We start from the raw sequence: 16,029 nt of genomic DNA, 5'->3' as shown, positions 1-16,029 counted from the left end.
CCTAGTCCGTAGCGGTGCATGGGATTCTTCCATCCTAAGTGCAGGACTCTGCACTTGTCCTTGTTGAACCTCATCAGATTTCTTTTGGCCCAATTCTCTAATTTGTCTAGGTCCCTCTATCCTATCCCTACCCGCCAGCGTATCTACCACTCCTCCCAGTTTAGTGTCACCTGCAAACTTGCTGAGGGTGCAATCCACGCCATCCTCCAGATCATTAATGACGATATTGAACAAAACCAGCCCCAGGACTGACCCTTGTGGCATTCCGCTTGATACTGGCTGCCAACTAGACATGGAGCCATTGATCACGACCCATTGAGACGATCTAGCCAACTTTCTATCCACCTTATAGTCCATTCATCCAGCCCATACTTCTTTAAATTGCTGGCAAGAATACTGTGGGAGACCGTATCAAAAGCTTTGCGAAAGTCAAGGAATAACACATCCACAGAGCCAGTTATCTCATCATAGAAGGCAATTAGATTAGTCAGGCATGACTTGCCCTTGATGAATCCACGCTGGCTGTTCCTGATCACTTTCCTCTCCTTGGAGTGCTTCAAAATTGATTCCTTGAGGACTTGCTCCATGATTTTTCCAGGGACTGAGGTGAGGCTGACTGGCCTGTAGTTCCCTGGATCCTCCTCCTTCCCTTTTTTAAAGATGGGCACTACATTAGCCTTTTTCCAGTCATCTGAGATATCCCCCGATTGCTATGAGTTTTCAAAGATAATGGCCAATGGCTCTGCACTCACATCCGCTAGCTCCTTTAGCAGTCTCGGATGCAGCGCATCTAGCCCCATGGACTTGTGCTCGTCCAGTTTTTCTAAATAGTCCTGAACCACTTCTTTCTCCACAGAGGGCTGGTCACCTCCTCCCCATACTGTGTTGCCTAGTGCAGTAGTCTGGGAGCTGACTTTGTTCGTGAAGACAGAGGCAAAAAAAGCATTGAGTACATTTGCTTTTTCCACATCCTCTGTCACTAGGTTTCCTCCCCCATTCAGTAAGGGTCCCACACTTTCCCTGACCACCTTCTTGTTGCTAACATACCCTGTAGAAACCCTTCTTGTTACCCTTAACAAGCTGCAACTCCAAGTGTGATTTGGCCTTCCTGATTTCACTCCTGCATGCCTGAGCAATATTTTTATACTCCTCCCTAGTCACTTGTCCAAGCTTCCACTTCTTGTAAGCTTCTTTTTTGTGTTTAAGATCAGCGAGGATTTCACTGTTAAGCCAAGCTGGTCACCTGCCGTATTTACTATTCTTTCTACACATCGGGATGGTTTGTTCCTGCAACCTCAATAAGGATTCTTTAAAATACAGATAGTTCTCCTGGACTCCTTTCCCCCTCATGTTATTCTCCCAGGGGATCCTGCCCATCAGTTCCCTGAGGGAGTCAAAGTCTGCTTTTCTGAAGTCCAGGGTCCGCCTGGGCGCGCCACTCTCTTGCTAATTCCCATCCTGCTGCCAACAGACTCGGTGGTGCCTAGAGGGCTCAGGCCAGTCCTTGGCCTGGGGGGGGACTGAGCACGAGCTGATCTCTGCGCTCCCCATAGGTGTCGCCTACCATGACGGCGGAGGAGCTGACCAATCAGGTACTGGAGATGCGCAACGTGTCAGCGAGCCTGGACATCTGGCTGACCTTCGAGGCCCTGGAGAATGGGGAGCTGGGTGAGTGACGGAGGCTCCTCTCCACTGTGGGGGCTGGGGGATGGCTGGGTGACAGGGGCATTTCTCCATTGGGGGAGCGGGGGCTAGCTGAGTAATGGGGGTGCTTCTCCACTGGGAGGGCTGGGGGTTGGCTGGGTGACGGGGGTATCTCTCCATTGGGGGTGGGGGCTGGCTGAGTGACAGGGGTGCTTCTCCATTGGGGGGCTGGCTGGGTGACGGGAGTGTTATCTATCTATTAGGATGGGGGGCCAGGTGAGTAGCGGGGGTGGCACCTCACCATGGGGGCAGGGGCTGGGTGAGTGGTGGTGAAGACGGGGAGGGATGGGGATGGCCTTTCGTCATTGGAGTGGGGGCTGAATGGGGACAGCACTTCTCCATGGGAATGGGAGTGGTCGCTTACCATTGGGGGTGGATGCTGGGCGGAGGCCCATAGGGCTGTGGGGGGAGGAAGATTGGACCATTCCATCCATGCAGCGCTCACACTTTGGATCCCCTCTCCCTGCCTACACAGCCCCAGATGCTGTGGAGGCAGGGGGTGCCCACGCCTTCTGACAGCCCCGCGCCCTGGCACAGCAGGGCAGCACCGGCCCTGTCTGAGCTGTGGTGGGCCTGGCCCTGCTGTGGGAGCTGGACCCTCCTTGGCCTCAGGGCCCAGGGCAGTTCCTCTGCTGCCCGGGGTGCAAACGGCCTCCTTTCCTCTCCCTAGAGCGCCCCCTACACCCCAAGGAGAAGGTCCTGGAGCAGGCTCTGCAGTGGTGTAAGCTGCCTGAGCCCAGTACCGCCTACCTGTTGGTGAGGAAGGTTCCCATTGGAGAAGGCAGCTGTCTCTTCACAGGTAAGCGCCACCTGCCATGGCTGGGCTGCAAGGCCCTGCATGAGCCCATGGCCATTCCTGCAGAATAGGGTGCAGCACACGCAGCAAGGCCAGCTCCTGCTGCCCATGGCTCCAGTCCAGCCCTGGTCCCAGCTCCCCCTGCCCATGGCCCCAGTCCGGCTCTGGCCCCGGCCCCAGCTTCCCCTGACCATGGCCCCAGCCCGGCTTGGCCACAGATCCCCCTGCCCATGGCCTCTGTCAGGCCCTTCCTTGCCCATGGCTCTGGCCCTTGGCCCTGGCCTGGCCCAGCCCAGCCATGGGACCCAGAACAGTGGCACTGGCTGGTCCCCATGGCCTGCACAGTCTGTGGCCTGTGCTGAGGCTGCCTGCAGGGGGGCAGTCCGTGACTGTTGTGTGATGCAGGTTGCAGGCTGGGAGTGCACAGGCCGCTGAGTGAGCTGTGTTGCCACGGCCTCAGGCTGGGCCAGTCCTCACACCCTGGAGGTGAAAAGAGACTTGTCCTGTTAGTGACGCTCAGAGCCAGACAGGGCTGTGAACCAGCGACTCCCGCAGGGAAACCAGGGGGACAGAGCCAGGGCAAGGGGGGCCTTGATCCCAGGGCCTCGGGATCCCCCTTCCCCCAGCCTCTGCTCCTATTGTCTGACACCCCCCCCCGCTCCTACTGTTTGCCCCCCACTATTGTCTGACACCCCCCCAACGCCTTGCGCTCCTAATCCCCATCCCCAGCCTGCTCCTGCCCCGCCCAGGCCCTCTCTCTGGGTGCCCAGGATATTCCTCACCCCCTTGTTCTCCCCTGTCGTGCAGGTGCCAAGCGCAAGAGCCCCAAGTGTGGGGTGCTGAAGTGTCGGGAGGAGCCCCCCAAACTCCTGGGCTGCAAGTTTCAGGAGCGATACTTCGTCATCCAGGATCACAAGCTGCTGCTGCTGAAGGAGAAAAGGGTAAAGCAGGACCCAGACCTGGTCCTCCGGGGCAGCCCAGACACATGGTCAGTGCTGGGCTAGGAGGGGGCCTGCCACGGCCCCTGGGATCAGGGCCCCCCTCTCCTGTGGTGGAAAGCTCTCCCAGAGATTGGGCAGCCAGGCCAACGCCTGCCCTGCCTCCAGCCACAGGAATGGGGCGTGCAGTCCAGGGGGAGGGGCTGCCAGACCAGGCTCTGAGGGGCGGCCGTTCGACCAGCTCGTATCAAGGGAAGGTTCTGGATTCTCTCTGTGCCCCTCACACACCCCAAGTCTTGGGGCCCTTTCCCTCTGTGCAGGGTGGGGAGCCCTGTCACATCCCTGGGGCAGGTGCGGATAGGAGGCCTCAGAGAGAGGAAGAGAGGGGTGCCAGCAAGGCCGGAAGGGCTGGGCTAGTGTGGGAGGGGTGCTGGCAGAGAGTGGAGTGCAGGGCTGGGGGAGGGGAGCCGGCAGAAAGGGGAGGGCAGGGTGGGGCCAGGGGAGGGGAGGGCAGGGCAGGGCTGGGGGGATGGGGAGTGTCCATGGGCAGGGCTGATTGTCTGTCTGGCTCTCGCTTCCCAGAGTGCCCGGCCGGAGCGGGAGTGGCCCCTCGACATGGCCAAGGTTTACATGGGGATTCGGAAGAAGCTGAAGCCGCCGTCCCAGTAAGAGTTGGGCTCCGGGGTGCAGGAGCCTTTTGAGCGGTAACACCTGCCCTGACGGTAACCTCCCCGCACCCTCTGCCCAGAGCCGGCCCCAGCACTGTGCCTAGCCTCTGCCAGCACCCCCACTTCCTGGCCCCGTTTGCCTGGCGCTACCCCTAACCCTACCCCAGACTTGTCCTACAGCTCAGGGCGTGACCTCCACCAGGTGGAGCTCTGATTCAACCCCCCTTGTGCTAGGTGAGCTCTAATCCCATCGCCCAGTTGCAGTGTCCCAGCCCCAAGCCTCAGCTCCAGAACCAACCTGGTAGGGACCTGCCAGTCTGCCCCAGCTCAGATACTGCAACCCCCAGTTCAAACCCCGCCCCCCAACTGAGCTCTGGCTCTAGTGCCTGCCCTGGCCTGACTGTGCCTTGTGTCCCTCTGCTCTAGGTGGGGATTCACTCTGATCCTGGACAAGCAGCAGCTGTGAGTATCTCGTGGGGTCCCCTCGCCCCAGGGACGCAGGACGCCAGGGTCCCTGTAGCCATGGCCTGCTGCTCGGCATCCCCAGCTCTAGTCAGGCCATCGGGATCCCCCTTCCCCCAGCCCTGGCAAGTAGGGGTCAGGAACCTGACTTGGGGAGCTGGAAGCTGAGAGCACCCAGGCAGGGGCGCAGTGACATGGAGTCACAGCACAGGCCGGGCTTGGGCACTTAGAGGGTGCGGCAGTGGGAGTGTCTGGCTCTCATCAGGCCCCAGTGGTTATTGAGGCCGCAGGCTGGGCTGGCAGCCCCAGCTGATGGAGTGGAAGCAGAGGGACCTTGGCAGGGAAGCTGCATAGACCCCCGAAAATGGGAAAGCAAATTGTGTCTCTGCTTCAAAATTTCTGGTGCACCTGCACGTGTGTGTGTGTGCGCGTGCGCACGTGCCCTCTGTGCGTGTACCCTGTGTGCAAGTGCAGTGTGTGCATCCTTTGCACATGTGCCCTGTGCACATGTGCTCTGTATGCACATACATCCTTTGTGTGTGATGCCTTGTGTGTGTCTATGTGTGTGCACAACCCCTGCTTGTGTGCGCAGACATCTTTTGTTTGTGTGTATGCGTGCACTCACACCCTCTGTTTGCTGATTTCCCTGGCCTCAGCAGGGCAAGGGGCCTTCAGCACACCTACTGAGCCTGGAAATAAGCAAGCCCTAACTGACTGCATGGGCAGCCAGGTTCTGCCAGAGCCACTAGCTGCCCATCCTGGGGGCACAGACTGCAGAGCATCAGCAGCATGGACACTGCCTGCTCCCTGCCCTCCACTCTCCCCACTGGCCCCTGCTCCCTGTGCTGCATACACACGTGTGTGCACCGGCCTCTGCCCCTGAATTCACTGCTTAATTTCACCACTTGATTTTTCCAGACTGTCCAGACTTGCTCTGGGGCTCTAGGGCCCGCCATGCACTGCATCTTTAAGAGCGCCCAGCACGTGGCCTCCCGCACCCCCGGTTGCAGTCTAGAGTCTGCTGGCCCCAGCCCATCCCCTGTGAGGGGCCAGATGCTTGTCCATCCCCTGGTCCTTTCTCACAGTCTGGGTCCCCACCCAGTGAGCCTGCCAGGGCGCGTGGTCCTGATGGCATGTTCCCACTACCTCCATGAGCTCATTGCATCGCACACTGCTCTACACGGTATCCCTGCGTCAGCTGTGCACCCCTTGCCCCTACTGCCAGCCCCCAGAGCGCTGTCCCTGCCCCTGTGCTCTGCTGGAGCGGTGCTGAGCAGCCAGCAGTCCCAGCGGCCCGGTCCAGCTCGGGGCTGGTAGCTGGCAGTACTGTTAGGGATGATACAAGCAGGCTGTGTGACACCAGCCAAGCCACTTCCTTTTTCTTTCCCCTTCAGTGCATGTGACCCCTGTGGCTGTGCAGCATGAAGGCTGAGAATGGTAACTTCCCCACAGCCAGAGAGTCTGGGGGGCAGGGCTGGGCTGCCAGCTGTCTCCCCTCACATGCCCGCGCCGTGCACTGGGGGAGCCACAACACTGGGGATTGTGACTGTGCACAAAGTTCTCAGCACTAAAGGGAGGCGGTGCTGGCATTGGTGCTAGTTAGAGATCCCCGGGCTGTGGGGTGAGCTGATCCCTGCTGGGCTCCCAGCCCCCGGCCCCTGTGTGAGGAACTTCCCATCTTCAGGCAGCCCCTGGGGGAGCTGAGAGCCAGGCGGGCAGAGCCCTGCAGCTGGCTGATGCCATCACAGCGAGCTGCCCTGGGGTAGCACCTCTCTCTGTGGGTAGCAGCAGGTGCCAGGTCCCCAATATCCAGCCAGTGTCTCCTCTGGCTCTGCAGGTACCTGGCGTGCACGGGGCAGGCCGAGCTGTGGGACTGGACCACAAGCATTCTGAAGGCTCAGGTGGGTGAGAGCCGGTGTGCCAGGCATGCAGCGGGCCTAGGACAGGGTGGGGGCTGGGAACAGCAAGCAGTGACTTGTTGGCACTCTCATGCAGCACGACGACCTGCGCCCAGTGATCATGCGGCGGCGCTCCTCCTCTGACCTCACCAAGCAGAAGTTTGGCACCATGCCCCTGATCCCTCTGCGGGGAGACAATACAGATGCCACCATGCTCTCTGCCAACCAGACCCTGGTAAGGGAGCGCCAGCACCCGCCACCTCCAAACACCCCCACCCAGCTCCAGACAGCCTCAGGGGAGAACCAGTGAAACATGCAGGGGTGCTGCAGTCTGTGTCCGTCGTGCAGGGCTGCCTCTCTGTGCTGCGGGTGTGAGAGCTGGGCTGGGCTGGACAGGGGGTGATCTGGGTGTGAGTGGGGCTGAGGCTGGACAGGATGTGGGTGGGGCTGTGTTTGCAGACGGGGCCGCATCTGCGTGGGGGGGTTGCTATCGGCGAGTCTGCGTCTGTGGGTGGGGCCACGTCTTCGCAGAGGGTGGGGGGGGCTGCCTGCGAGGCCGCATCTTTGGGGGGAGGGCGGCTATGGTGACCAGGTATCTGGTTTTCGACCAGAACGCCCAGTCAAAAAGGGATCCAGGTGACTCCGATCAGCACTGCTGACCGGGCCGTTGACTGTCCGGTTGGTGGCGCTGCACAGCGGGGCTGGCAGGCTCCCTGCTAGCGTCCACGCCATGCAGCTCCTGGGAAGTAGCCAGCATGTCCCCCCTGTGTCCCCCTCTGCCTGGCCACACCTCCATGTAGAAGTGGGACAGGGGTCATGCTGCTGCTTCCGGGAGCTGCTTGAGGTAAGCGCTGCCTGGAGCCTGCACCCCTGACCCCGTCCCAGGCCCCAACCCCCTGCCCCAACCCCAGCCCTGTTCCCCCTCTTCCCCTCATCTCCAGCCCTGCCCCCGAACCTACACCCCCAGCTGGAGCCCTCACTCCCCACCCCGCACACCGGAGCCCTCACTCCCCACCCCGCACACCAAACCCCTTAGTCACAGCCCGGAGCACCCTCCTGCACCCCAAACCTCTCATCCCCAGCCCCTCCCCCCCAGAGCCCACATCCGCAGCCAGAGCCCTCAACCCCCCTCTGCTCTCCAACCCCCTGCCCCAGCCTGAAGCACCCTCCCACACCCTGAGCCCCTCATTTCTGGCCCCACCCCAGAACCCACACCCCCAGCCCAGAGCCCGTACCTCCTCCCACACCCCAACCCCCTGCCTCACTCAGAGCCCCCTCCCGTACTCTGAACCCCCTCGGCTCCACCTCCCATCCGGCTCCACCCGCCATCCGGGAGCCCCGTCCTGCACCCCAAATCCCTCATCCCTGGCCCCACACCGGAGCCCTCACCCCCTCTTGCATTCCAACCCACTGCCTCAGCCTCGAGCCCCCTCTTGCACCCAGAACTCCTCATTTCTGGCCCCACCCCAGAGCCCATACCCCCAGCTGGAGCCCTCATGTCCTCCCGCACCCCAACCCCCTGAGCCAGCCCGGTGAAAACGAGCAAGAGAATGAGGGTGGGGAGAGCGAGCGACAGAGGGACGGGGGGATAGAGTGAGTGGGGGCCAGGTCTGTGGTTGGGGGCGCTTCTGCGGGGGCTGCCTGCAGGGCTGTGTCTGCAGGGGGGACTGCCCCCAGGGCTGTGTCTGTGCCTGTGGGTGAGGCTGTGTCTGTGCAGAGGTCCCAGCCCTGCTGCACAGTGAGCCGTGCACCCCTGTGCGTAGCAGTGTGTCCTGCCTGGCCCCACGTGAGGGGTTTGCTTTCCCCTTTCCTGCAGCCCAACCCCTCTGCACTGGCAGTTGCTTACTCTCCCCGTCTCCCTCTGTTTCTAGCGCCGCCTGCATACGCGAAGGACTTTGTCTATGTTCTTTGTAAGTATCTGCATGTGGGCTGCATGTTTCCGCAGGGTGCCTTGCTTTGTGCCTTGCTGTGCTGTGCCATGTCCAGGGTAGCCCGGGGAGCTCTGGATTAGCTGCAGTCACAGCACTTCCATTGCACTCCAGGGGCTCAGCTTACACCCCATGGGCAATCTGCTTTCCTGGCAGTGCCGACCCAGGCATGGCCAGTGCAGTGCCATGCCCGGAGGCTGTGCATGGGCTGGGAACCTAGCTCTGAGGAGCATGGACTGGGAAGCAGAGATCCTAGCCACTTGCACTCCTTAGAGATCCCAGGCCCTTTCTCTCAAGTTTTGGTGTCCTGGCCAAATTCGAATCTGGGTCAGTCCACTTGGTTTCCCTAGATTCCTCTGCTTCTTCAGTTGGGCATGGGAGTCCCCTTTCTTTGCTGCCCCAAATGGCTGTTACCATGTGCTGTCCAACAGCTGCCGCATCCCAGCCCAGAGATGGGCGATGCAGCCCCATCCAGCGAGCGCCAGGCAGGTGTTAACATCGTTCCAACACTCCCTGCTGTTGCTGAGAGCCCCACAGGTGCTCTGTGCTGTGATGTCACTGCTCAGGTCAGGTTGCCCCAAGGGCACATCTGGGGTGTCAGCAGGAAAGGACTGTTTTCATCCCCCTTTCCCCCCATGTGTTTGGAGTCAGCCGGCCCCATCTTGCCAGCCCAGGGCTGCCAGGGGAGTCTGAGCGCGTGTGGAAGGAGCATGGCGGGTGGCTAGAGCTGGCGTGGGGGGGCTGGTTCTGCATGGCTTTGTGCTCTGTCTCGACCACACACTGGAGTCTCCCGACAAGTTGGGAAGGAGCTGGGGGGTGGAGGCAGCGTGGCCGAGCTGGGCTGGGAGAGGCAGGGCCTGGCACTCAGAATGGCTCCAATTGGTGCTGAATAGGGTCTGTGCCATGCCACGAGCTGTGATGCAGAAGCTCTGCCAGCTGCCTCTGCCTTGAAAGCCAGCCCAGGGAACAAGCTGGGCCAGTGGGGGACAGCAGCCATGCTGGGAGGGGGGAGGGGTAGCATTAGCTTGCACATCCTGCGTATTGTACCCCAGGTTCCTGGGCTGCTGTCATCCTGCCCCCTGCTCTGGGGTCGCTGCCCCTGGTGGCACAGCTCCAACTGTGGGTACAAACACGAGCACTCTCAGCCAGTGGGCCTAGGTCAGGGACAGAATCTATCCATCCAGCTGATCACTCCAGCTCAGGCTTGGTCTAGGCCCTGCTCTGGGTGCATGGCCACGGACCCCTTTCACCCAGGCAAAGTCTGGCTGGGCAGGCACTGAGGGTGGTGTCAGGCAGGGCAGAGGAGGAGGCTGTCTGGGATGCAGCTGGCACACCCTTTGTCCTAGCCCATGGCTGCTCCCAGCCTTGTCTCAGGCAAAGCTGGTGGCTGAGAAGGCCCCAGAGTGGCAGCAGAAGCCCCTCCTGCCTAGGGCCAGCCCAGGCCTGGGGGAGGCTAGACCCCCTGATATGAGTCAGGCACAGGAGCCACTTGGACCCAGCAGCTCCCCCTGAAGCAGGGGCAGCAACCGGGGGCTCACACCTCCCTCCTGCCCCCCCGCTGGCAGACATTCCAGAAAGGCCCTGCCCCCGCTCCCTGGCAGCACCTGCTGCTCCTGTGCTTGGTGCGCAGTGAGGGTCTGTAGGTACTTGCCCTCTCTCTCTGCCCCCCAGCCCGTGTGGGAAGGGATCAGTCCTGCGCAGTGTTCCCTGGGTCTGGGCCCCCTGCTGCTTGGCCCTGGGGCAGGGCTGGGTACTGCAGGGGACTCGCCCAGGAAGCATGGGGCACGCTTCCCAGCCCTCTCCCCTGTCTCCCCTTGGCCCTTGCTCAGCCCATGAAGCTGCACCAGGACTCGGTAGAGGAGCAGCAGGAGGAGGCAGCGGACACGGAGCCTGTCTACGAGGAGGTGGGCGACTTCCCAGTGCTGGCCCCGCTGGGGCTGGACGGAGGCCTCCTGGCCGAGCTCTCCCAGGTGCCCGCCGTGGACAGATCCAAGAAGCCGGTCCTGTTCCCAGAGCAGCCTGCGCCCCCAGCACTTCACTCCGCCCAGCCCATCAGCCCAGAGCAGAGAGGGTCTGGTGCCCACTTCACCAAGTCACTTTCCCTTGAAAGGGGCCTGACCCTGGAGCCTGAAAAGGCCCCGGAGTGGGACAGGTCCCCTGGGCTCAGAGCCACCCAAACAGCCTCGCTCGAGAGAAACATGGAGCTGCCCCGCACGCTGCCTGCTGTGGGGAGGGAGCAGAACTGGACTCGGAACCAGCACGCTGCGCTGCTGCCCCTTCCCCTGGAGCTGTCTCCCAGCCCCGAGCCCCTGCAGGATGGTGCCAGGAAGAGGAGTGCCCAGCTGCCATCACCCATGAATGAGAAACTCATGCAGGAACTCAGCAGCATCATCCTCAAGAAGAACGAGTGCCAGGCAGACGGGCCTGAGCAGCAGGTCACGTGACCTTGCGTGTCAGGGACAGCCACAGATTCCATCCTGTGATACCTGAGCCCTCTCTGGACACTCCTGCCTCACTCCCCACCTGGTATTCCCAGGGCTGACTGCTGTGCCCCCGCCTCCCCCAACCCTGAGGAGCCGAGCGAGCCACCCCGGGATGGGACACAGCATTCAAGCCTCCAGCCCTGTGTAACGATGCTGCCTTTCGTGGGACACTGCTGAGAGTACCAATTCAGGACAAACTGCTTAGAGCAGGGCAGTTACAGCCCAAGGCTGGGGTTTCTCCACTTTTAAGGCACACCAAACCAGCCAGACAGAGAGGACTTTGGTTTTACCCCACTGGCTAACCACAAGTCACACAAGCAATTCCCTTAGACACTCCAGTTTCCCAGTATCACCACCAGTGCCACTCGTTATAGGGATGAATGGTTATGAAAACCAGTACCCCAGTAAAAGAAAAAAGGTTCTGTCGATTCCAAAAGACCAAGCCCCAGACCCCTGTCAATATACAAATCAGATCTTACCCACAAATCACGCTGTTGCCGGTCCTTTAGAATCTAAAATCTAAAGGTTTATTTATAAAAGGAAAAAGATATAGATGAGAGCTAGAATTAGTTAAATGAAATCAATTACATACAGTCATGGCAAAGTTCTTGAGTCAGGCTTGTAGCCGTGATGGAATAAACTGCAGGTTCAAATCAAGTCTCTGGAGTGCATCCACAGCTGGGATGGGTCATTCAGTCCTTTGTTCAGAGCTTTGGTTTGTAGCAAGGTTCCTCCAGAGGTCAGAAGCAGGACTGAAGAGAAGATGGAGAGGTTTTCAGGGCCTTTTATATTCTCTGCCCGTGGAAGGACACCCCTTTGTTTTTACTGTGGAAAATCACAGCAGCAAGATGGAGTCTGGAGTCACATGGGCAAGTCACATGTCCATGCATGACTCAGTTTGCAGGCTGATGCCATTGCTTACACGTTAGTTTGAACGTTCCCAGGAAAGCTCAGATGTGGATTAGCATCTCCCAAAGTCCATATACTTATAACTTGAACTACAAAAATGATACACGCATACAGACAGCGTAATCATAACCAGCAAATCATAACCTGGACATAGACACCTCACTCGACAACCTTTATACAATATTTGGTGCCATATCATGTACAATATCAGGATCTTGGTTGCAACAATGGTCTACACGGTCACAGTTTGTGTCAATAACATCACAAACTGCCCTCCCAGGGTTCCTCCAGCTCTCCTGCCTAGGCCAGGTGGTGTCAGCTAAAGGCAGCAAGGGGGACATCTCCAGGTGCTTGTTAGTGGGATACAGAAGTCAGCTCTGCCCCTTGAGCACTGAGTCAGAGCAGTGTCTGCCACCAGAGCACTGCACCCACCGCAGGGGGACATGCCGGCTCCGATACCCCCACAGGAGGGCACGGGACTGGAGTCTGCCCTGGGTCACGGGCAGGGCAACTGAGGCGGGAGGAGGAGATTGTGCCTGAGCCCAGCTCTGCAAAGCAAAGGGAAGTCACTGAGAAGGGAAAAGCAGAAACTAAATTACAGGAACGAGGCGAATTTTTGCAGACTTGTATTGTGCCTGGGTGTCTGCGTGGGAGGTGTGTGTGTCTTTCTGTCTGGGTGGCTCCAGTGTGTATTACATCTGCGTGGGAGGTGTGTGCGGTGGCTGTGTGTGGTTCCTGTGGCACAGTGCCTGTGCCGGCTGTGCAGGACGTGTGCAATGACTGTGTGTGGTTCCTGTGGCACAGTGCATGTGCCCACTGTGCGGCAGGTGTGCAATGGTTGTGTGTGGTTCGAGTGTGCACAATACCTGTGCTGGCTGTGTGGGAGGTGTGCGATGGCTGTTTATGGTTCCCATGTGCGTGATGCCTACGTGTCATGTAGTTTCCTGCACTGAGGGATTGACCTCCCCTGGTATGAGGGGTCCAGAACTGGAGGGGAGATGAAAGAAGATCCCAATTCTTGCTGCGTAGCTAGAGCCCAGGTCTGGCGGGTGGAGGCAGTGCTCCTCGGAAGGGCCCAGCAGCGTTGGGGCCTCTGTTACCAGATGTGCCCATTACTTTGGGGTAGGCTCATTTATTAGGGTTACTCTTCGGGGGAGGGGATTCTGTAATTCTATTAATGTACTGCTTATGTCACTTGTGTGTTCATATGGAGCTCTACTCCTTCCTTCTGCAAGTCCCCTTCCAATGCAGCTATCCTACAGAACCTAGGTTCCCCAGGACTGGGTTCTTCTAGCCCTAGAACCAGATGAACACGCATGCACACACACCCAGACTAACAGAGCAAGTCTGAGCGGACCGGGTCAATCAGCACTCTCAAGCTGACCCCCTTACATGTCCCTGTACTCAATGGGCTGGGTCAAGCAGCACTTTCAAGCTGTCATCCTTATGTGCCCCTGGTCTCAATAGGCTGGGCAAAGCAGCACTTTCAGGTGCCACCCTTATGTGCCACAGGTTTAACATGTCTCTGTCCCTACTTTCACATCACAATTGTACTGGTAGTAACCCACTTGATGAGCAAACCTCACAGTATTTTGGGCACTGCAGGGATCTTTAGGTAAAACAAGTGTTGCTGCAGAGTAAATGGGGGAAGCTAAAAACACAAGAGTAAAGTTCAGAGAGAAAGAGAGAGAAGCAACCAACTTAACCATAAAAGTTATTTATTGAATAATAGTGATAACTACACAAGGAGAACCTAAACCAACATAACAGTTACATTATTAAAGGTTAATACCTGAGGTAGAAAAGGAAACAGAGAGAAGGGAGGGAGGGACCACACCCACTCCACAGAGCTTTAACTGGTCGGGGTTCCCAGGTGATGGTGGTAGCTCAGGGTCCTGAGTGCTGGAGATAGGCAGAGCCCCCAGCACGATCAGTCAGGGGATGGAATCCCAGTGAAACTGATACAGAGTTTGGGTCCATGCATCAGAACACTTACTTGGGCATAGGTAAGGGTTTTTGTAGAGAAAATACAATGGTTCAAGGGAGAACACTAGATTTGTTTATGGGTAAACTGATGACGCAAGGGTTTTCTTTAGGCTAGATAATAGGAGCTGATCACTCTTGGCTATGGGTGGTGTTTTCTTCCAGGGAGCTCACAGTGCAGCTAGGCTGCTTCAGTATTTTGGATATCAATCAAGGATTCATTACTAGAATTGGTCTGATAACTGCTGAGCTGGGTGTGTGCAGGCATAGGTTCATTAATATCTGGAGCAGAGATTCCCCCATGATGCAGTGCTTCCCTGCTTTTCTGGTCCCAGAGTTCAGTGTGGTTCTCTGTTCTCCATTCTGTATGCAAATGGGGATGTCTCCCTGTTCCATCTTTCATGCAGATGAGGCTAGGGGTGTTGTCCCTGTTCTTTATTTTGAATGCTAATGGAGATGTCTTAATCTTGTCACCCTTGTCAGGAGGGGTCTGGGTGTGTCTCCCAATGCCTTTCACTGCTCTCTGTAAGCCTTTTCTCTGATCGGTTTTGGTTCAAGCAGAGACTGGTGTGTGGGGGTGTCTTTCATGAGTCAGACAGGCTGGATACTGCACCCTGGTTCCCCAAGAACACAGAGCTGATTGGTATCACCTCTTCTGAGAAGAGGGGCTCGAGGAGGAATTAGGGGCAGTAGCCAAGGTGAGAGAGCAGCCAGGCAGTGAAGAGTCCTCCCTGCTGACCTGTGCTATGCCATGGCCCAGCACAACTCTGCATGTGTCTATAGTGTCAGTATAGACTGTGTACATGCTGCCCGGGGCAGGACCAGGCTGGAGGATGGACCCCCAGGTCCTGTTCCTGGATATTTATACTCATTCCCTACACCTGCAGTGCAAATAAAAACTCTTTTTGCAGCCAGAGCGTTCGACTAATGGGAGCTGAGCAGCACAGGCGTGACCAGGGCATGTGAGCCACAACATGGGCTGAGCTGCACAACATGGGCCTGGGCCAAGCTGTGAGGCATGACAGGCAGAGGCAGCTGGAAGGCTGTGACTGGTGCATGGGCGCCAGGGTGTGTGGTGAGCTGGGAGGGAGCGGGGGGTGTGGGAGCCAGAAGGGCACTGGGGCCCACATGTGGTGAGCAGCAGAGGGTTGGGGGTGTTTGCCTGGCACCAGCGCTCACCACAGACTGCGCTGGGGGAGGTATGAGCTGTGGGCTGCCCAGGCATTGTGTTCCCCAATAGCCCTGCTGCCAAGGCCTGAGCTGTGGGCACTCAGCACCGTGTCTGTCTGTGTGGTTAGGAGCCTGACTTGGCCCTGAGCGTTAAGCCGGCTGTGACGCACTGGGCGATGCCATGCAGCTGGAAGGACAGGAGGCTGGGCGAGTGCAGGCCCTTGGCTGCGGGGCAAGCTCCCCTCCTGGGGCAATGGTGCAGGGGAAGGAGCTGCTCTGGTGCACAGGGGCTGCAGTGTATGGTGGGGGTTCCCTAGGCACCTCACCAGCCTCTGCCCTCAGTGACACCTTCTGCCAGAGCCCTGAGGGGTTAAGCCCAGCCCAGGCTGAGCAGGAAGCAGAAGCTGCCTGCAGCCCCTGTTCTGGCAGTTGCGATGAGGCTGCAGCACATGGACGCAGGAGCCCAGCACGATGGGGTTCCCAGAGTGCTGCCGGAGTTGTGCCTGTACTCTGTCCCTGCACCCCTGAGCACAGGCCGGGTCAGGGAGCAACCATAGCTCCAGAAGGGCCGGGCTGAAACAGGCAGGACACAGGACACCTGCTGGGGCAATGCAGCACTGTAGAGCATCTGCTCTTTTGCCCTTCAGGGAAAGTCACGCTTCTCACCATGGACTCTGAACGACTGGCCAACTTCCAGGCCTTTCTCCCCCAGTGGGAGTTCGGTCTCCTCATAGCACAGAAATGGCTCCAAGCAGCATCCTCAGGCATAGGGTCCATGCACTGCCAAGACAGCCTCTGTATTGCTCTGGTAGCTCGCATACTCAGGCCCTGCCTCTGCCCATAGCCGAGCGTGGGCCATTCCTGGCCCTTCCTGCCAGGAAAGGGGTGGATGCCTGCTGCTTTGGGAGAAATCAGAGCCCACTGGACAGATGGACGGACATGCACACAGCAACCCTGCCGAGGCATGGGGGGAGTCATGTCTGGGAATGCTGCTGCCGTGGCAGGAGGCTGGCGGTTACTGTGGTGCTATGCAGTCCCAGGGGGGGGATGCCTCCGCAGGAAGGAGGTTTTTCCGAGGGAAGCAGCACTG

The 16,029-nt window shown here is 58.7% G+C and overlaps 1 protein-coding gene across 6 annotated transcripts in view; it reads left to right on the top strand.

Moving 5' to 3' along the window:
- Positions 1–14,679, top strand: part of ARAP3 (ArfGAP with RhoGAP domain, ankyrin repeat and PH domain 3) — a 61,151-nt gene extending 46,472 nt beyond the window's left edge. For 3 of the 6 annotated variants that reach the window (XM_037907328.2, XM_043553015.1, XM_043553017.1), the window contains 9 exons: positions 1,554–1,668; positions 2,375–2,503; positions 3,308–3,441; positions 4,021–4,103; positions 4,533–4,568; positions 6,406–6,469; positions 6,564–6,701; positions 8,338–8,376; positions 10,224–14,679. In XM_037907328.2, coding sequence (XP_037763256.1) covers positions 1,554–1,668; positions 2,375–2,503; positions 3,308–3,441; positions 4,021–4,103; positions 4,533–4,568; positions 6,406–6,469; positions 6,564–6,701; positions 8,338–8,376; positions 10,224–10,838 — 1,353 coding nt within the window. In that variant the 3' untranslated portion in view covers positions 10,839–14,679. The other 3 variants (XM_043553016.1, XR_006292741.1, XM_037907329.2) reach the window with 3 other exon arrangements.
- Positions 14,680–16,029: the final 1,350 nt, after the last annotated feature.

This window comes from Chelonia mydas, chromosome 8 (genome assembly GCF_015237465.2).
Source record: "Chelonia mydas isolate rCheMyd1 chromosome 8, rCheMyd1.pri.v2, whole genome shotgun sequence".
In the NCBI taxonomy this organism is placed as follows: Eukaryota; Metazoa; Chordata; order Testudines; family Cheloniidae; genus Chelonia; species Chelonia mydas.
The sequence above is the reverse complement of the archived record's forward strand: the minus strand, read 5'-3'. Positions and strand labels throughout refer to the sequence as shown.